The following is a 21,800-nucleotide window of genomic DNA, read 5'->3' on the forward strand; positions in this document are numbered from 1 at the left end:
AGGAAAAGATGGAATATCGCACCAACAACTTATCAAACGGGGTCCATCAGTGCTGGTCGCAAAAGTCAAGACTCAAGACTTTTTATTTCACCTTTTTCTTTTTTATGCAAAAGATGGAATATTGCTAAACGCAGTGTTTATAACTCCAGTCACCCCATCAGTGGCAGGCTTACTATATATAACATTGCCTAATGTGGTGATTATGGGATTATTACTCGCTCACTGCGACTGCGCGAGAAATGAAGTGAATGAAGAACATTTGAACCAACTCTCTCAGTTTGCGAGATTATTGTCTTAAGAACCAGGGGCCGGTTGTATCAAGCCCGTTTAGCTTAAACGGCGGATAAGTTCAAAGCAGAAAGCAAAGTCTGTCGTTTTTTTCAACAAGCAAACTAAATTGAGAACAGTGCTTACCACAGCAGTTATTGATCGAAAGAAATGCAAAAAGAAGGCAATGCATATCAACCATTCATATGAGGGCTAATGGTTACGGTGCAATTGTTTTGCATTTTTAATTCGTATTTTATCACTGATGCCTTACAGCGTATTTTATCACTGATGCCTTACAGCGTATTTTATCACTGATGCCTTACAGCGTATTTTATCACTGATGACTTACAGCGTATTTTATCACTGATGACTTACAGCGTATTTTATCACTGATGACTTACAGCGTATTTTATCACTGATGACTTACAGCGTATTTTATCACTGATGACTTACAGCGTATTTTATCACTGATGCCTTACTGCGTATTTTATCACTGATGGCTTACAGCGTATTTTATCACTGATGACTTACAGCGTATTTTATCACTGATAGCTTACAGCGTATTTTATCACTGATGACTTACAGCGTATTTTATCACTGATAGCTTACAGGGTATTTTATCACTGATGACTTACAGCGTATTTTATCACTGATAGCTTACAGCGTATTTTATCACTGATGACTTACAGCGTATTTTATCACTGATGCCTTACAGCGTATTTTATCACTGATTCCTTACAGCGTATTTTATCACTGATGCCTTACAGCGTATTTTATCACTGATGCCTTACAGCGTATTTTATCACTGATTCCTTACAGCGTATTTTATCACTGATTCCTTACAGCGTATTTTATCACTGATGCCTTACAGCGTATTTTATCACTGATGCCTTACAGCGTATTTTATCACTGATTCCTTACAGCGTATTTTATCACTGATTCCTTACAGCGTATTTTATCACTGATGCCTTACAGCGTATTTTATCACTGATGCCTTACAGCGTATTTTATCACTGATTCCTTACAGCGTATTTTATCACTGATGCCTTACAGCGTATTTTATCACTGATGCCTTACAGCGTATTTTATCACTGATGCTTTACAGCGTATTTTACCACTGATGCCTTACAGCGTATTTTATTACTGATGCCTTACAGCGTATTTTTTCACTGATGCCTTACAGCGTATTTTATCACTGATGCCTTACAGCGTATTTTATTACTGATGCCTTACAGCGTATTTTATCACTGGTGCTTTACAGCGTATTTTACCACTGATGCCTTACAGCGTATTTTATTACTGATGCCTTACAGCGTATTTTATCACTGATGACTTACAGCGTATTTTATCACTGATAGCTTACAGCGTATTTTACCACTGATGGCGTATTTTATTCGGAGCTGATGCCTTACAGCGGAGTTTGTGTTGAAAGGCGGTGGTTATTTATTTTACTTTACCCTTTTCTCGAAGGATAAAATGAAAAACATTTGTCTTTTCCCGGATTCGAACCATCGACCGCTCTACAATTCGCAAAAGCAATGTCAACTAGGCTACAAGGCGACTAAGGCTTGCCATTCATTAATTTTAATATTTTTTTAGATCAGTACGAAAAACATTTCTTATCAGATTCGAACCATCGACTTACCACTCGCGAGTCCTTCGCTGTGACCGAGTCTCACAGCTTTTCTTGAACGGTTGTGAGTGAAAGAAATACCGCAAATCCAAACATATTGTTTACTACCCCAAAACCTTTAGTGAAAAAGTTTCCAATCCTCCATGAAATAGCCCCACCCTTTTTTGGCGACGTAAATGTCCACCTGGGGCCGGTTGTATCAAGCCCGTTTAGCTTAAACGGTGGATAAGTCAAAATCAAATAACACTCTTACAACTCTCTTGAATGAGTCAATGTGAATATTATGCACTGAATATGTAGTTTTAAACAGTATCTTTGTATTAAGGTAAAAAACATTTAGTTTGCCTGTTAAATAAAACGATAGACTTGCTTTCTGTTTTGAACTTATCCACCGTTTAAGCTAAACGGGCTTGATACAACCGGCCCCTGTTCTATTTATACTCAAATTTGTTTCGGTGTCAACAAACTGCACATTAAAAAAAGTGAATACATCGACATACGATTTTCGTTAGGATTACTTTGTTTTTTTATATATTATACATATTAAATATATACGCCACAATATATTATAATAAATAATGTACACAAATTATTCGGTTCATATTGCATGCACAGACCAAAAAAGACAACAATTTTTTGAACGATGATTTTAAATATAAACGTTTTGGTATTTTTGCAGTGCGTATGTTTGGTATTTGATGTGCTTCGATCAAATGCGAGGATTTACACCATCAATTTCCTGAAACACTTACTTGCTTTAGTAAGATCGCTGCCTACGTTTTAACTGGGAAAACGAGTCGTCGGGCAGTGTTACACTATGCAACTTTCCTTGCAACTTGCGATGCAATTCTACTCTTGAAGCATCTGAAGTTGCCAAACACGAACATCTCTTACGATCCGCTAACGTTTTCCTAGCATTTCGAACATGCACTCTTTACAAATTAGCATCTCTCAAAATGATACCTGCATTGCAAGTTGCAAGGAAAGTTGCATAGTGTAACAGTGCTTTTAACATTATAAACAACATGAATTCATCCAACATAATGGGGATCGGTGTTTTCCAACAGAAATCTGAATATCCCCCAGTTCACGCAATAGAACTGCTGCAACCCAAAAAAACCCTGAATATCCCGAATCCACTACTTATTTGCATCTAAAACCTGTTTCAATAAATCGTCGACTTTTGCCTCATCCGTGTCAGATAAAACATCAATCTCTGGGACAAGCACTTGCAATAGCTTGCAAACATTACCGCGTAGTAGTTTCAACTGTTTCGATTTCTCATTCAACTCTCGCGTTTTTGTCTGTATCTCGTCCGTCTTATCCTTCATTTCACTGTCTTTCTTCGCCAGTTGAGCAGATTTTTCGCTCAACTGCATCGCCAGCTTTTCCATTTGATCTTTTCCATCGCTCTTGAGCTTCGACAGCACAGTTTCGAGGCTTTTAACTCGATCTGCGAGTTCTTTGGCTCGTTTTTCGGCGGCGCTCTCCGAAGGCGATTTTTCCCGCCGCTGTGTTTCCGTCGAAGGAAGAGAATCGATAACTATGACGTCCGCGGCTTCGGACTTTCTCCGGGGAACTTTAGAGGGAATGGGACTGACCGCATTCTCTGGAGCTTCTCGTTTGATACCATTTCCTAGAATGCTGTAAGAAAAGACGCATTGGCCCGTGTTAAACTAGAGACGGATGATTATGCATGATGATAAATTATGACAATAATTTATACCAGAAACAGATCATCCGTCTGGACGAACTTGGGAAAGCTAATGATAGTTCGTCTTCTAGCTCGTCTGGGTGTAAACACGGGCAAACAGACGGATGATCCGTCGACACGAATTATCCGCAAAGTTGTCTATTTAGAATTTGAATGGTTTAGACAAATTTGAATGCGTAGTTCGTCCACGGCTGTTAGTATAAATACGGATAAAAGAAGTACGAAAAATTCATCATAAACCTTCAACATCATAAGTCTTGTGCACTCTTTTTACCACATAAATAATTTCCAATTTCCCTGCACTTTTCAAACGCACCATTCTGTTTCGCTTAACACATTCGTCTACACACATGCAGTTCGTCTAGATAGCTTGTCGTGTGTTTATACTCTGACGAGTGATCTGACGGATGATCCGTCTCTAGTATGAATCGGGCTATTGAAGCATTGATTTCGGGAAATTAATACTGGAAAGTGAGATGAAAATGCTCAGGAAAACGTACTTTCTCACTTCCTGTGGCGTGGTACTGGTGTTGCCAGTGATTTCTGAATATGCCGTCGCTGCCAAAGAGAAGGACGGTTTCACGTCAGCAGTCTGTGGAAAAAAGAACACAAAAATGTAAACCTTCATTTTGGGAATCGACATGTAAAAGCTCTTTCTTGACTTTACTGAGGAGCAGTATGGGATCATATAGGACCTTTAAGCATCATCATGGGAATATACGGGACTCATTGAGTGTTTAATCATGGAATCGAACGGGATTCACAGGAATAATACTATACACTGCACTAAAGGGAGATAAAGGGAGATAATCGAAGAAATACTTCCAACCACTACCGTATTTCACAAGATGAATTGGAAGCTCACCACAGGGCTTTTTGCCACACTTTTTGTTGCATTTCGCGCGAGAGAAACTGGTTTCGGTGTTCCAACAGCTTCTTTTGTTATCGGGACCTGCTGTGGCTTGGGAAGAACGTTAAGCCGTGGTTTGATATCAACATTAGAGTTTGGAGAGGATATTACTGCATGTTTAGTTGGCGCGATAGGCTTCACTTGGCTTGTCGTTGTCCCAGTAGGTGACTTTGTGTTCAAAGCCGAAATCTTTTTAAGAAAAAAGAATTTCGAATAAGAAATGAAATTGGATCATCCAGTATATTAAATTATCCTTGCTGAGCTATTCAGTATAAATAAAGTTAGTTTAGTTCAGGTTTCTTCCTGTAGTAACACTGGATCAATAAGAGATGATTCTTACTGGACCTCTAGGAAGAACAGTTTAGAACTGATAGAGCTATCCAGTATAAATAAAGTTAGTTTAGTTTAGGTTTCCTCCTGTAGTAACACTGGATCAATAAGAGATGATTCTTACTGGACCTCTAGGAAGAACAGTTTAGAACTGATAGAGCTATCAAGTATAAATAAAGTTAGTTTAGTTTAGGTTTCCTCCTGTAGTAACACTGGATCAATAAGAGATGATTCTTGCTGGACCTCTAGGAAGAACAGTTTAGAACTGATAAAGCTATCCAGTATAAATGAAGTTAGTTTAGTTGAGGTTTCCTCCTGTTGTAAAAGACCAGCGTTTAAAAACAATTTAAAATCTTAAATTAATGTAAATTGTACTGTATTAACAAATTACCGCAGCCAAAGTTGTTCCACTTTGCCTTACTACAGTTGGGGTGGGTTTTGTGCCGGTAGAGGTTGTCGTTCCTGGGGGTTTCTTCTCCTGTACTAGGTACGTAGTGCCGTTCGGGGCTTTTACCATTTTGAACGTGACACCCGCCTTTGGAGTCAAGCCCTTGGAGGCCAGGTTCGTTAGTGCTTGCATATTCGCAGGTTTTCGTGCCAGCAAAGTAATATTTTGTTTCAATGGCTTCGCTTTATTAGTCAGTGATTGGTTGTTGGCTGTGCTCGACGGTGATTGGCTACTTGAAGCAATAGCCCTCGTTGATTGGTTCGTCAATACATGTTTTGTTGCCAATTGACCACCTACCAAAGGTCTAGGCGTCTGGTTGGATTGGCAGCTGGGACGCCCCAGTGGCGTAACAGGGGGTGACGTCAGCTTTGCCGGGCTTCGTGTTGATTGGCTAGTTTGCGGCGTACGGGCCTGTGATTGGCTGATGCGAGCCGCTAACTGACTGCCTATTTGTCTTGGTGACGGTTTTGCGGTTGGAGTAACTGCATTTGAAATTTTCTAGGGAAGTGAAAATAAAATCAAAATGAACAAACAAAAAGGTTGCTGAAAATTAGCAAGGATTTGGATGAAATATTAGGATAAGATAATATATATATATATATGTACCGTCGTAGGTCTAGGCGCAACTTGTGCCGTTGGTAAACTTTCAGTTTTGACGATCTAAAACAAATTTTAAAAAGATATTTAATAAAATCGTCGCTATTGTTAGTAACTACATGAATAGTCGTTTTAATCTGGTACCATTGTCGGGAGGGAACATCCATTGTAGCTACTTGAAGGTCGAAAAAATACCAGATGAAGACTTACTTGAATATTCGCTTGAAGTTTGGTCAATTGCCTGTAAATCAGAGAGGAAATTTTTAGAACCGCGTTGATTTTAAACAACCCCAAGATTGTTCATACATATGTCCACGAACTATAACTTTGATCAAGTGAAGAAGACGTGTTAATTCTTACTGCTTTATCAGTTCTTCTTTTCTCTTGAGACTCTTTTCACGTTCCTCCAAGATCTTTGTCTGAAGAACACGAAGAAATACTTCAAAATATGGAGGACTTTCTTATACAAAAGTCTAAATTTGCCATTTTTGGTCTGGTATCTCAACATGCAACGAAAAAAGGCGACGATAAAAGATGTTCGATATAATGAACTGTAACTCTTTTCCACTCGAAATTAAGAACATTTTTTATCTTAACTATTTTCCAGCACTACGTGATGAAAACAAACTAATTAAAAGAAATTAAATGAATGTGTTTATTACAACATAATAAGACACATATTGACCTTTTGTTCTTGTTCTCGTTGCTCAGCTATTTTTGCAGCCTGAAACGAAAAAGTGAAGTATTTGAGGCACGTACTTCAGACATATTGTTCATTTGAAAGGATAGTTCATCAGGATTTTCTTCAAGGTTCACACAAACTGTACTCAAGTGTTTAACACGAGTGTTAAAATCGTTATGCCAAATTTCATAGCATCAAATAAGTTGCTTTGATCCGTTTTACCTTTTCTCTTCTTTGCTTCTCTTCCATTTCTTTTACACTAAAATTTCAGAAACACTTCATTTAATTGTTACTGTAATGCCATGCACTAATGTGTCTAAACACGAGAGGTTCAGATGAACGGTTTTTATCTTCCAGTGTCTTTAACTCTTATTTCTCGTACCAAAATCACTAGGCAATGGTTGAACTACACCAGCCTTTACGTTTTTCCTCAGTGAAGAAGTATTATTAGTTAAAAGGTTGATAAAACTATAATATATCTGCACACGTCCTTGTCAACTTATTTCAATCCCAAACATCACCAAGTAATTTCGACTTACAATCCTTTTATAAAACTATAAAAGCGATGAAACTATGAAAGACTCCAAATTTTGAAACTGCTAGAATCGTTACACAGGTTGGACACAGACACATATCATAACCAGATCATTTCGACTTACAGTCGTTTTTTCTGGACTTTGGCGTAAGGTGTTATGTTGCTCTGATCATCGTCTTTCTCCTCGGGAACGTCACATGACTTGAAGTTGGGGTCAGGGTTCATGTGGCAAAACCATTTGTCAGGCAAAGAGTCTGGGTGAATACCATCAGGTAGTTTACGCCATTTCAGACACGATGGTTCATCACACTGTGCCCAGGTTTGGTCAGGTATCGATCTAATAAAATGATGTTGCTTGGAATGACAGTGGTTGAATGATGTAGGGATGAAAGGGGTGAGTCCAGGATGGCTGGGGCGAGTTAAGGATGGCAGGAGTGAGTTAAGGATGGTAGGGATGAGTTAAGGATGGCAGGGGTGAGTTAAGGATGGCAGGGGTGAATGAAGGATAATAGGGGTTAATAGAGGATGATGGGGTAAATAAAGGATGGTAAGGGTAAATGAAGGATGATGAGGGTAAATGAAGGATGTAAATCCAATTTTACTCACTGTACTTCCTGTGGTTCAGGAATTGTCTGATCAATGACACTGTTAGTTGATGACTTCACAGGCCCTTTCTTCTCGTTCCTTGGAAACAAAATACACAAAAGCTTTAAGTTAAAAAACACACAGGAGTTGACTGTCACAACTAAGTAAGGATGCATGCAGCCAAGAGCATACATAGCTCAGCAGTTGTATTGCTTTCAAGAGTGAAAGCAAGAGTGAAATACTCAATGGCTGTTAGCACTGCTAGATTTAATACCACAAGAAGTGTTGACTCAATGAAGTGATGACTTCATGAAGTGTCTTGAGTTGCCAGAATTAATTATGATACAGTATACAACACAAGATAAAAACTGCACCACAGCCCCAAAACTTACCAATATTCATTCAATTTGACACCAAGAGAATAGATACAGGCTCTAGAACACAAAGAAAGATTGTGCATCTGCTAAATCAAATCTATACCAAATGTTTTTACTGCGGTGTACCATAGAGAGATTAATCTCACATTAATTGTTACCTGTAAGCCTTTGTATAGTCAAAGTCTTGTTTATTATGTGTTGGCTGGAGAAAGTCACATTGGACAACACCAACCACACCTACACCAAGATTGTTGGCCTAGAATTGACACATGAATTGTCACGGGCAGCAAAACATGCAATTCTTGGAAAATGTAGCAGCTTTTCGTTGTGTTTAATATTGGATGATAATGCTGTTCATTGTGTTTAATATTGCATGATAATACATACCTTCAACTGGAATCCTACACGTTCATAGGGTTTAATCAATCTATTTCGATGGTACATCATGATACCGTAATGGTTTTTGTTACGGCTGTTGAAGCCAAACACAACCTTCACTGGATCAGTGGTTGCATGATGCTTTGAAACAATGGAGTTAAGAATTTTTTAACAATGTTGAGAGGTTTATACTTACTTCTGAGGAAATCAGAGTTATGTTGTAAGAATAAAATGGCAGATGACAGATGAAGTATTAAAGGATACTGTTGGTTTATATCGATCAACCTCGGTTTTACTCAAACTCTTTTCAACAACCAATGTTTTAACTTTCTTATCTCGTAGAATGATTTGCATTCTTGGTTTTAGGTACAAAATAGCACAATATGCCTAAAACATATTAAATGGTAGCACATACATAATTAAAGGTAGCTTGATGGAATCAAATGAAAAGACCTGATTTGTCAAGAAATGAAAAGACCTGATTTGTCAAGAAATGAACTGCAACTCTAATTCATACCCTAAGAGAGTAATCACACTCTGGAACATGATTCTGTCGTTTTGTCTTACGATACTTCTCGCCCTCTGAACTTGTGTCGTCTGGTATTCGAATATCATGTTCATCAGTATCAAAGTCAAATTCAGGCTTGTTGTCGCTGGTTTTGCGGATATTGCTGATAATAATTCTGGTGCCATGTTCACCAGATATTTCATCAAATTCATTGTTCAACTCCTTCTCAGATTTCACCAGGGAGTAGCAGAAAATATCTTTCAATGCATTAAACCCATTCGGGCGCAGAAGATATTGTATAAATAGTTAAGAAAAACAAATGGATTAAACTATTATAAGTTATTTAGAAAAGTATTATGAAGACAATTAATAGTTCTTGCAAAACATTGTTCACTTGTCTAATTCTGGCAAATTTTTCCAAGCATTTCCAGTTGTAAGAAAGGATATCATTATCTTTCTTGTCCCATGTTGCCAGTGGGACAACCACAGTTTCAGCCTTAATGGTTTCCAGGTATGTCTGAGACAGATAACCAATGCTTCGTGAATTTGCTTGTTTCGTCAACACCAAAGCATCTTTCCCAAGTCGCATGGAACCAGACTTGAAGCCATTACCATAATGGCCAACTGGCATGTGGGTACCATCAGCAACCTGTGGGGAGACAAAGCATATGTGTTGACCAGATGCATGGATTTCTAATGTAGCATCCTAGATGACTTTCGAAGAAAATTGTGCAGAACATAGGTGAACAAGAACAATCTTGAAATGCACTTTCATTTATACCGCATTAGTTTTCTTAATAATAAACCAATTAGCACTCTGCAGAGTAGAATTTGGTAGAAATTTTACTTGTCAGTACAAAATTCACCACACAAATTTTTATCATGGCTCAGACTATATGATCAAGTGAATGATCAAATTCTTCCACTAAAGGTAATATTTGAGGTGCAGGAAATACAGTGCACAAAATTTCTAGGAATTACAATAAGACAAAACATTCACGTGTACGGCACGCACGTGTCACACGCACAACGCTCACTCACCTTTTCACAGAAGCCAAAGCTGTAAGAAAGAAGAGCGGCAATTTGTAAATACTTGGCATATTTGAATTCTCTTCCGAATCTGAAATAACTGATATAACATCTGACGAAACTAGTAACTACCTTAGCATTTTGTGCAGTTTATCCGGCTGCATACCGTTGCCGTTGTCTGTAAATGTCAAGCAAATGGCATGATGAATACGTATTTCATCGATCCATAGCTGACTTGCTTTGACGTCAGGGTCGTATGCATTATCTGCAGGAAATAGAGCTAAATTTAAGCGCTTGTTGCACGTTGAATGTCCCTTCATAGAGTTAAAAACACTGTCTGTATGTGCTTTACGAATATGAATGATTTGATCTGGTACTACACACCTATCAACTCTGCAATGGCGCTGAACGGCCAAGTGTGACTTGTTGAGTTCGTGTGTAAATACTTTGGGCTCAGCTGAAAAATACAACAAAAAAATCACGCCAAAATGCTACAAATTGATGGTGATGATGTTTACGGTATTTCGAATTTGGTCTACTTACTGAACTCTGCAAAATTCCAACAGCGGCGGTTTTTCCCAACGGAGAAGAAGAAGACGCCATATTTGATAGACTCGCTATTATTTCCGTTTACAAAAGCCTCTAAACAACAACACACAGCACACAGGTTGGAAGTTTGTCACAGAGCTCGCTTTCACCCCTCGTGGGTATTTTAACCAATAGAAATAGTTTTTTAAGATATAACAGTTTCTGATTGGTTCGTTGTGTTCGGTATCCCGATGCGAGTTGATGACGTTTCATGCCCGTCGTACTTTGCGAGTAAACTTTTGTATTCTTGGAGAAGATCGCTGAATCGTAGGACGTGCGGGCGCACTTCACCAGTTTCAAAGATACGACCGCAAGCCACAAATACAGCCGGCGCTGAGATAAGAAGATCTCATGATCAGACATGCAGGGTCGGATAATCATTTTTTTAATTCTAGAAATATCCATCACAAAATTCCAAGAAAAAACTATTAAAAGGTTTTCTTGAAATTATGCGTTTTTATATGTGTTCATTCCACCACATACGCCAGGGTAAGAATCGTATACGCCAAATGAAATACTGCAAGTAAAACTGAAACAAACTGAAAACTGATTTCCCACAGAACTCGAAATCAATTACGTGACATCACAAAGGGCAAATTTCCAAGAATCAGACTAATTGTTTTCGAAAGATAACGGTTCCCAATGGTGCTACCTGTCATCACTGGAAGAGAATGTACAAAATTGCCGGCTCGACAATTCTCGAACTTTCAATTTCCACCAATAAACAACGTGCCTGATAATAAACTGAATCGGATATGGAGCACAGTTTGTGATGGATTTCTGAAAACCGAATCAAAGATTAAACAATGTACTTCCAATCTGTATAAAAACAAAAAGGAAAACACGGAAACCGCTGGAGGAGATAATGAATTCACCGAATTTCATCTGCCATCAATTTTTAAAGAAAATATGCAGAAAATTTTAAATGAAGAAAGATCTTTAAAAGAAATGGTCAGAAGCAAACCGCCTAGCGGTAACTTAGAACAATCAGACAGTGAAAAAGGTATTAAAGAACTCCTTCTTTACGATCGACAAGCAAATCTTTGTTTATAAACAAGTCTGTGTCCGAAAAGAAATTATCTTGCTATTCTGAAAAGAAATCTTGCTTTCTGTTTAGAGCCTTTAAACTTTACCGCAATCCCAAGACGAAAATCATTCAAGAAAGCTTCCAACAAATTTAAACAAGTCTGTAAACGACAGCACGCACGCAACAACTTTTGTACTATAGCTGTTAGTTGGTGCGGCCGTAACCCGCGCGCTAGTTACACAAGACGCGAACTTACCGATATTTTTACTGCCTTCGGACCGATCAAAAAAGTTCGTTTCTTATCGCCACGTTACGCTGAGATCGAGTTCGTGTGGCTAGGAAGTGCGTGCTTAGCAGTCCGTGCTCCGACAGTCCATTTTCCCGGAAAAGTAGCACTTCATCGTCAGTGGGCAGATACGTCTATGCAGAGACAGTTATGGTGCAAAAAGAATTCGCGTGCGAAGTAGTATCCTATTCATCTGCTGTAATAAATATGTTCAGTTTAAGATGATTGTTTTATTACTTTATTCTCACTATACGATAGTTCCGGCACCTTATATATACATGGTATTTAAATAAGCTATAAATATATCATTGTTTTGTACTATACAACAACGCCAATCAATTAATATAACCCACAACTCAACTAAACTAAGGCAGTTTAAGATATGAAAGTAGAGCTATGTTCTCGCCCAGGAGAAATGGCAAACTAGCTGCAACTTTCCCAAATGTTTTTTTCACCATGATTCCTAGCTTGCCCTGGGCTCTTGTGAAGAATTCATTCAGAACTGTTTTAAGATAGAGTTCACTTGCCATTGCATCTGCGCCTGCGAGCTATACATATGTCTCCTCGGCCATTGTCATGCGTTGGTAGTCGTCCATCTCTGTATCATCATTTATCGCGTTGCCCCATTCGCCATGAGTCCTCGATATAAGGTCAGCGGCTTCCGAGCTAATTCTCAGCGGATTCGCATACCCTGATACGTCGAGTAAGTCCCGAATGTGCTTTAGTCGTGTGACGTCCAGTTTCTCGGAATCGCTCGTGTCCATGATATCGTCAACGCTCGACAGCGACGAGATTGAAGTCTCGCTTCCGGTGCTCATCTTCGGAGCCGACCGTTCACTGTTCGCCGGAGACACATGATTAGACCTGGGGGAGTGTCGTGGGGAAAGGTTAGTCGTGTAGCTCGCATGAGACGAATAAACGGGAGAGGAATTATTGCGAGAATGGGTGGGACTCAAGTCGGAATCGGATTCATTGCTTTGCATTAGTCCGAATTTAGTCTCCATAGCATTATTACCAACCGGAGTTTTATCCTCGGTCAAAGATCCCTCGCTTTTGCTTCCTCGCAAAGGCTCTGGGGAATGTGTCCCATTTTGTGAAGAGTTCGTTGTCTGGACAGCAAGAAGATCTTTAGGGATATCTAAACGTTTTGGTACGTCTAGGATTTTCGGGCCGTTCCAAACTTTCTGGGCCCTTGTTCGTTGCATATGTTCCTGGTAGGATGGTGCAGCGGGCTGTCTGCGCCTGTCGTGCACCGTATTCACGCGCTCAGCAATATACGCGGGCGCAGCATAAAAATTTTTACTCGATGCAAACATCATTCCTTCGCGTCTTGGTACAACAGTCTTCTTGACCTCAGCAGGTGCGGCGTGCAGCGACCCACAACTCGATGATAACCTCGTATCATCGTTCGGAGCATGTTCGATGAGTTCGGCACTCGACGTAGTCGTCGTGAGTATAACGGGCTTCTTTCGAGAACGCTCGAAGTCCTTTTGTTGTCGTTCGGCATCCCGAGCCTTTTCCGAATCGATTTTCGACGATTTATCCGAGTTCCTTCTAATATACCTCGGCGAATGCTTAGGATGGTAAAATGCCGAGTGAATCTTTTTCGAAATATCGTTCGCGTCTATTGTCTTTTCTTGTTTCCTCTGTAATTTGGGTGAATTAGGGGTACTTTTGCTTAAGTTTGCACTGTTATCCCCTACTGTCAACAGATTCCCTATTTGTTCCGCTTTGTCCTCTGCGAGTGCGCTTTGGTAAATATTGGAATCGCTATGCGATTGGCTTCTCGGTCGGGGATCCTCGGGGTTATCGAACACTTCCGATTCCCCGTTCTCGGAAATAGTCGGCACATCGACGATGATCTCAGAAACGTCGCCCAATACGGTGACAGCATCCTTGCCAAAAATTTCCGGGAAATTATCGATGATGAATTCCACAAACTGAGGTGCAGTCATTTTTGCTTGTTCGGCCGTTTCCGCTTTCACGGACTCCGCTGGCTTGAGTATACTTTGGGCAACGCAGACGCCCAAATTGAATGACGTCATGTTGTTTTGTCCGCAGTTTTGTGCTATGTGATAGAGAACACAGAAGAACCGCTTGGTCAGTTCCAAGTTTGCTGCAGGAAGTTTTACAGCTAATCTAGAAGTGGAGATATATAAAGATTACTAAAGGTAGTAACACTGGATCAATAAGAGATGATCCTTACTGGACCTCTAGGAAGAACAGTTTAGAACTGATAGAGCTATCCAGTATGAATAGAGTTTGTTCAGTTTAGGTTTCCTCCTGTAGTAACACTGGATCAATAAGAGATGATCCTTACTGGATCTCTAGGAAGAACAGTTTAGAACTGATAGAGCTATCCAGTATAAATAGAGTTAGTTTAGTTTAGGTTTTCTCCTGTAGTAACACTGGATCAATAAGAGATTATCCTTACTGGAGCTCTAGGAAGTACAGGTTGGACAAAACTAGTAGTTCACAGAATTTCAATATATACCTCATAATTTCCTGAATTCGTTCTGATCTATCCTTGACATCATTAGTTGCGAGAAAATCCTCGTAGTATTCAGAAGAGCATAAAGCATCGGGAAGGTTTCTAAGGAAGTCCTACAAATATACAAGAACGGTTCAAAGGTGGAACACAAGCAAACCAAAATAATCTAGTTCTCCTACCAGAAATGGAAATTTTCACTTGTTCTAAATATGATCTTAAAATTTCTACAAAACACAAACCTTCACTAAGCCTGCGACAACATGGATTGAAATATCGTCAAATGAGACTTCTTTTCCTGAAAAGAGCAAGAACGCGTTTGAGAAATCATTACAAATACACTATTTAGAAAAACCAGTCACTTTCTGGGTCTCAATTCCTATCACTCAATATCGTATGAAACGCTTTACTCACCATCATCGATTTCTTCTCTCAACTCTTTGACCTCGCGATGATTCGGTGTCTTTCGGAAAACACCGGAGGTTGACGGTCCGTAGCGAAACAGCCGAACAAGGAGGTCATTGATAGGCTTGGGGACTAGCTCTTCTTTACTTGTCAATTGTTCCAGAGGTTGCCCAAACACTCTGAAATGAGATAAGGAAAAGTTTAAAACATTTTACCAGATGATATATGGGAATAAAAACCCTCAGCTCAGTTGAGTTAGGTTTAGTTTAGGTTTCCTCCTGTAGTAACACTGGATAAATAAGAGATGATCCTTACTGGACCTCTAGGAAGAACAGTTTAGAACTGATAGAGCTATCCAGTATAAATAAAGTTAGTTTAATTTAGGTTTCCTCCTGTAGTAACACTGGATCAATAAGAGATGATCCTCAATAGACCCTTAGGAAGAACAGAGCTTGACTGATTTGATTGAAATAACCAGTATAAAGGAGTTAGATTATTATAGCAGATTATTAAAATCGACTTACTTTCCTGGGGCCATCATCATATCATAAGAAGGTAACTTGCTTCCGGACATCTTTTTGCTCAATTTCTTATTTTTTCTCATTTTGACTAGTCGATTCAGCCCAACTATAACCAGAGATAAAATACTGAAACCTACCATCAATTTTGACATGTCAAATAAATTGAATTATTCAGGACAAACCTTTGTTGTGCATTTTTCGTCCCTTTTTCAAAATGAACTGAAGTTGATTTTCAGGTGTAATTTCGATAGAGGGGGGTGGTGTGAGGGGCTCAGGTGTGGGTGCAATAAAGTCGCTGTCATCAAGTATTGACATCTCACGATGTTGATTCATGTGTATAGCAAATGGAAACTCGTGACCTGAATAGGAAAATTGCAAGTTAGCCTAAGACGAGAAGAGTTCATATTATAGTTGCGTGGCAGTTCGTTCAATCAACGATGACGACGGGTGATAGCTGGGGAAACAAGTGATAGAATAGTGGATAACAAATGATATCGAGGGAGATATATCAGTGATAGATGATAACTGGTGATAACTAAGAAAAGAGGTGCTCCGTGTGTAGTGGATTAATGATACTGCGTTCGCAAGGGGTATCAAGGGATGTCAACAAATGCTTTTTAACTCTCAATAGCGTGATCAAAATACTCAATGGATTCTAATCCAGTGCAAACCTTCTAGTGAGACAAATAAGATTAAGAATTTAACAACAAACACACCACAACAAGATTACGAGATTAAACGCCAAAAACAGTTCTTATTGCATGAATTATAGTTGAAAGAACATTCTGGTTGGGGTGTGAATTTCATGGATTATACCAAATTCCTATAGTTTTCATAGGGCTAATTGAGACCAACAATTTTTTGTAGTGATTGTCGTTTTTTGATCGATGTGAACGTGCGGACAGCTGCGATTGCGCAAACAAAGCACAAAGATATCAAAGCATTTATGGCCGAATCACTCCTTCACATCTGTCAGAAGAAGATGTCACAAAAAATCTCAGGCTAACAGCTCTAACAGGCTAGTTAAAGTATAGCTTACCTATCAGTGGATATGCTCCATCCTTGTACATGACCCATAACTGATAGTCATTGACGTTTTCCTTATTCTACAAAAAGATCATCAAATACTACTTAGACACGCGCACTAAGACACGCTTGTATTATGGGTTAAAATATCGACCGGAAGCAGCGCTAAGAGCTCGTTTCAAAATTTTACTACCACACATGGCAATGCAACGGTAGAACCGCGGTTGGGATCAAGGGATTTTGAAAGATTCCCTTGAGAATCATTTTGAATCGCTTCATGGACTATTGAAGATCACATTATATATATAGGCCTGTCTCGTGTTTGGTATCCTGGGCGGGAACCACTTCACAATATGAACAAGAAGTGTCTCGATAGATATTTGATATGCATAAACTAATCCCCATCATCTAACACCACAGTTTAATCAGAGTACAAGTATTTCCCCTCGAGAAAAATAACAGTTTAGAACTGATAGAGCTATCTGGTATAAATAAAGTTAGTTTAGTTTAGGTTTCCTCCTGTAGTAACACTGGATCGATAAGAAATGATCCTTACTGGACCTCTAGAAAGAACAACTAACAACTGATAAAGTCGGCTATCTGGTATAAATAGAGTTAATTTAGTTTGGGTTTCAGTAAAGTGACACTGAAACGATAAGAGATGATCCTTACTGGACCTCTAGGAAAAACAGATTAGAACTGATAGAGATATCTAGTATAAATAAAGTTAGTTTAGTTTAGGTTTCCTCCTGTACTAACACTGGATCGATACGAGATCGATGCAATACCTTACCGGACCTCTAAAAAGTACTAGAAACATAAACAGAGCTATCCAGTGTAAATAGCTGAGATGACAAATAAGTAGTGATGACCCTTACTGGAAATTCGTAAGAACTGTGTAGAACTAACAGGTTTATCAGCATGAAGTATAAATAAAAAACCTTTTAAGTCGAAACGTCGAGAAGTATTTTTTTATACATCTTCGACAGTTGATAAACTGATTTGATAGCGCTGAAGTTAAGTTAATTTAGGTTTCCTCCGGTTGTAACACACTAACACAGGGCGATGTGTTTGTAAATAATGTAAATCTATCCAGTATATTACCCTGATCTATCTAAAGTATTGTAGAAATACAGAGAAAGAACTTACCAAAATGTTAAAAAGATCCAGTGCCATCTGTACGACCTTGTTTGCGTTGTCCAACTGACCAACTGAAACACTCTTTGTCTAAAACGGAAGGAAAATCATTATATAGATAAGCTAGGGAAGGATATTACATACTTTATGTTAATATTGATCTAGTGGTATAATTGACAAATATTATCATATAATAATTTACAAAATGTCGCCCTGGTTTATGTCTGAACTATGTGAGAAGGATGTCTTAAATTAACGTGGTAGTCCAGTGTATTCCTTTCCTAAGCTGCCGCGTTTGTGTTTGAATTAACCGAAAAAGATATTTGATGGACGATGGTATTCTTCAATGTATCCCTATAGTGGTTTGTGTCTGTACTATCTGAATAAAAAAAAGGATATTTGACTCGGCATAGTCTAATGTTGTATTCCCCACTGCATGAACGTGGTCCAGTATACCTATTGGTATCTCTCGTTAGTGGATAATTTCTGTCTGAACTACCTGAATGAGATTTCAAAAACAGCGAGGTCTGATATAGCCAGAATTGTACAATATGTGTCTGTCGTGTTGTCCGTGACTGAAATACGTTATTAAGTACCCGAACGTGAAGTCCGCTAGACGTTGTTAGAAATGACTTCAAAACGTTTCCAGCAGTAAATCAACTGTGAAGTAGTGAATCATGACAGATAAAACCACTCGCGAATGAAACCCTATCGTGCAAGTCAAAAAAGGAATTGACCCCGATGAGAATCAATCCTGTGACCTTTGTTTTGTTAGTCCAATATTCATTTCTAAACCTACTCATCCACACAAGCCAATGCAAAGTGAACGTCATCTGTAAGAATTCACCCGAGTGTCATCACCACAACAACCTTGGCAAATATTGTGCATGAAACTCGCAAAGGTGGTGAGAAATTCAATATATTCAATTGATCAATTCCTTATAAGTACATTCTCTCCCAAACCTACTCCTTATCTGTGCCTATATCACAGCGCAATCTTTGGAAAATGAAGTGTTCTTGCATGCCTCAAACAACAAACAATATACCACGATTAGTTGATTACCATCATCGACGAAAGCGACCACACAAACTTAATTGGGATATTATCAATATTGGCCAAGAAGTATTTATTTGGTGTTTTGATAGTGTTTGCAATTCCGCTGTTTATTCATCGGCAATTTGTTAGTTACTAGGGCAGTTCATTAGTGTGTAATCTTTCTATGCAGAGCTAGCTCATTTGTCAAACAGCAGACCACCGCTTCCGTACGTACACAAATAATTTACATTTTCCCACGAAGTGCATGTAAAATCTTAGTATATCTTGTAAAAGATTGTCGGTGCCAACTCTCCGCTTGAGGTATGTGATGTAATGAACTGGTTACAGAAGTGGTAGAGAGCGAGCTCTATGTATACAACTGGAGTAAGAACTTGCATGTTTGTCAAACTAGCTCCCAAGTCGCGATTTGGGTATTTCGCTGTAAGAATCTCAAAGCCTAACAGCTGTTTCATGTAACACTTTCTTTCATGTTCGGCGCGTTCATTCAACAACTGAACGGAACATAAATCTTTAAAATAACCGTGAGCCAATTTCCTGAGTTACATTGAACTCCGGAAAATCGCAGTCGATATTTCGTTTGCAAATTGTGATCGCTGGCTTCGCATCAAAGTGCCTTGGGTCTCTTTGTACAATTAAGTTATAAACTGTCGGAAATGTGACGCACATTACAAAATCTTGGGTTTTATCATATATGCACAGAAGACGGAAAACGCTGAATATTTTAAGAACAAACGCCGTTCTATATATCATTCCCTTGAAATTCCCTTCAGAGGGTAGGGACCCTGTCCGTTTCACGTGTAACCTGAAAGTCTGGTTGGCAGGGTTTGGAGGTACACATGGCCACACCAGACTACTTATTTGGCAGACGTATAATGGGGTGACACAAGACATCTGGTATACATGCAGTGTCAGGTCCTGTATGCCTGCTTATTGTCAATACACTTGCGTCAGAGTTCAATTTTTTATACTATTATCACCAGAAGATCTTCTTCATCAATGGAAGAATTCTGCAAGTTTTTAAGGGGTTAAAAAACGTCTGACAGCTTTTCTTGTTTTGCCCATGAGCTGATAAATCCTTTAAGAAAGTATCATTCAAGTACCTCATTCTCATTCTGTCATGAGAAGACCCTAATCACCAGCCTGAATCTGTCCTAGGTTGATGGTTAACGGGCATTTATATTTTATAATGCAACAAAAGACTGGTCTTTCCAAGAAGAGGGGCAATTTCTCAGGTCGATTTACGGTGGAGCTGATAAACGTATGCTTTACAATCGTTCTCGACACTAAAGCTAATCTTTTCATAGGATTTCTGCCAAACAAAACGCCGCCATCTTAGATGATGAAAACAATGGATTACAAAGCCAGAAATGCGGAATAACTTTGAAGTTGAACGAGATAAGTGCTAATCCTTAAGGAGAGCACGATGAATTCGCTGTTTTGTTGTCAATATCTTCAAAAAATATTAGCTGCGGTGATGAAACCCTTGGCTTAGGCTGGTGAAAAAATAACAAACAAACACACGACTTTGTTGACGAATTAAAATATAAACTAAACTTTACTATCAGAATTCTCGGGTACAAAAACTATTACCGCTAATCCGGATAATTCACACTTCGTGGATTAGAAATCCTTTTGAACCATACACTTGTATTGCGACGAGCTATTTCTTTATAAGGTTATGTATATATATAATCACTTACGAAATTTCGATTCGACAAAAAAGGCTGTAAAAAGGTTGATGGCGTGTTCCTCGTTTGTAATTGAATTGCGCATATACTCCATGTGGGAAACAGACCTCAAACGAGGACGATTACTTACAGAAACTTCCTTATTGTAAGGAAGCGCCAATCGTCTTTGGGCGAAAGATCTTTGAAATATTTAGAATTGCTATGTGCTATACAGAACATTGCATGAATTGCAAGATATAATTATACGTATGTAATTACATTATCATGTTCCGGCAGGTTCCAATGAATCAGCGTGCATTCGTAAAAAAATACTTCCCAATTTAGAATGAATATACATGTTTGGGATTTTCAACTATCCGTCTCGTGTATGAAATATACACCTTATCATTAGCTATATAAATAAATGAAACTAACAAAAAGCTAATTTAACTTTACATTAAAAGAAAGATAGTTAAAGCTACCTGTTATCCGAATGAAAAATACTGATATGAATGTTTAAAAAAAGATCACTAAGAACATCGCCTAGAAATCCATGAATTTTTTAATGGATGAACCTTAGCATATGTTGAGTGAAGTGTCTGGCATGTATATCGCTAAAGTTTAAAATCAGAGTCTAGAATCGTATATATGCATTGTTAATTTGGCCAAATATATATCTATGCATTGCACTTGCCCATAGCTATATAGTTGACACGGGTGTTAATTACAATTTGTACATAATAGGGGTTATCATCTGTTACCTTGAAGATAGCTTTCGAGTTAAATTGAAACATTGTTTCATTTAAGAATACCGCACTGCGCGCCAATGAACGATGTCGGGGAGATAATTAGGGCTGATTGCAACCTCAATACGCGATTACATTCACGACGAACTCCTATCCAAACCTTGTTCAAACCTAGTTCTCGTAAAAGTACAAAGTCGAGATCTCCAACGATAGGGAACCAGTGGAAGTAGTGCCTACTTCTAGAATGCCCTGCCGCTTCACCTCTACCACCCGCCAAAAACGTCTAGAAACGTCGAATAACTAGTTTGTTAAATTCCCCAGGTATACTAACCACCAAACGCAGAATTGATAAGAGCCCTTTCCTCGCAAAGGAAGCAATGGAAATTCTGTTAAGATTTGATCAAACTCTCTGCAAATATTAGCCTCGTTTACTACAGTCAGTTTATTGGCATGGCACGTTTAAAAAAGGTACCCGCGTACCAATTTCATCAGAACTCGACCATTGCTAGCTTTACCACGGATAAAATTGGTACGCGGGTACCAATTTTGGTCGTGCTGTACCAATAAATCGAGTATAGTGTAGATGGGGCTTCAGTTCTAATTTATAAGTATTCATGAACGTCCGACCAGCGAGGCAATATTGCTGTGCAATGCGCTCAAACATGTATTTAAATCTAAGCTGTATATCCTAGTAAGCTTATTTTAAAGAGAGCCCCTGGCGATAGAATTATATAGTATAGTCATATAAAACGTATAAAATTATATAGTATAGTCATATAAAATTTCAGACCTGGCAGTAGTCATTGAGTAACTCTAATTTAAAGTGACCAAAGCCGAAGGGCATGCAGTGTTCTCT

At 38.8% G+C, this 21,800-nt stretch overlaps 2 protein-coding genes across 4 annotated transcripts in view; both read right to left on the reverse strand.

Annotated features, from left to right (window-relative positions):
• Positions 1–2,438: 2,438 nt before the first annotated feature.
• On the reverse strand, positions 2,439–10,896 carry LOC114536484 (MORC family CW-type zinc finger protein 3-like). The gene is made up of 21 exons (XM_028557835.1): positions 10,540–10,896; positions 10,381–10,453; positions 10,129–10,261; positions 10,009–10,027; positions 9,415–9,616; positions 8,977–9,263; positions 8,724–8,846; positions 8,469–8,600; positions 8,240–8,337; positions 8,097–8,138; positions 7,726–7,803; positions 7,244–7,456; positions 6,807–6,843; positions 6,588–6,626; positions 6,263–6,321; positions 6,113–6,143; positions 5,912–5,965; positions 5,249–5,803; positions 4,483–4,716; positions 4,118–4,209; positions 2,439–3,547 (listed from the first exon to the last, which is right to left on the reverse strand). Exons 1-21 carry the CDS (start codon positions 10,597–10,599, stop codon positions 3,043–3,045), a joined length of 3,066 nt encoding a protein of 1,021 aa, XP_028413636.1. The 5' UTR covers positions 10,600–10,896; the 3' UTR covers positions 2,439–3,042.
• Positions 10,897–12,130: 1,234 nt separating this feature from the next.
• The window catches only part of LOC114534603, a 44,566-nt gene continuing 34,896 nt past the window's right edge, over positions 12,131–21,800 (reverse strand). For all 3 annotated transcript variants that reach the window (XM_028556068.1, XM_028556076.1, XM_028556084.1), the window contains 8 exons: positions 17,487–17,564; positions 16,351–16,417; positions 15,494–15,670; positions 15,315–15,417; positions 14,800–14,969; positions 14,628–14,683; positions 14,392–14,501; positions 12,131–14,036 (listed from right to left, as the gene is read on the reverse strand). In XM_028556068.1, the coding sequence (XP_028411869.1) occupies positions 12,446–14,036; positions 14,392–14,501; positions 14,628–14,683; positions 14,800–14,969; positions 15,315–15,417; positions 15,494–15,670; positions 16,351–16,417; positions 17,487–17,564 (2,352 nt within the window). In that variant the 3' untranslated portion in view covers positions 12,131–12,445. The remainder of the gene's footprint in view (positions 14,037–14,391; positions 14,502–14,627; positions 14,684–14,799; positions 14,970–15,314; positions 15,418–15,493; positions 15,671–16,350; positions 16,418–17,486; positions 17,565–21,800) is intronic.

This window comes from Dendronephthya gigantea, unplaced genomic scaffold (assembly GCF_004324835.1).
Source record: "Dendronephthya gigantea isolate DGI-Jeju-01 unplaced genomic scaffold, DenGig_1.0 000002F, whole genome shotgun sequence".
Classification (NCBI taxonomy): Eukaryota; Metazoa; Cnidaria; class Anthozoa; order Malacalcyonacea; family Nephtheidae; genus Dendronephthya; species Dendronephthya gigantea.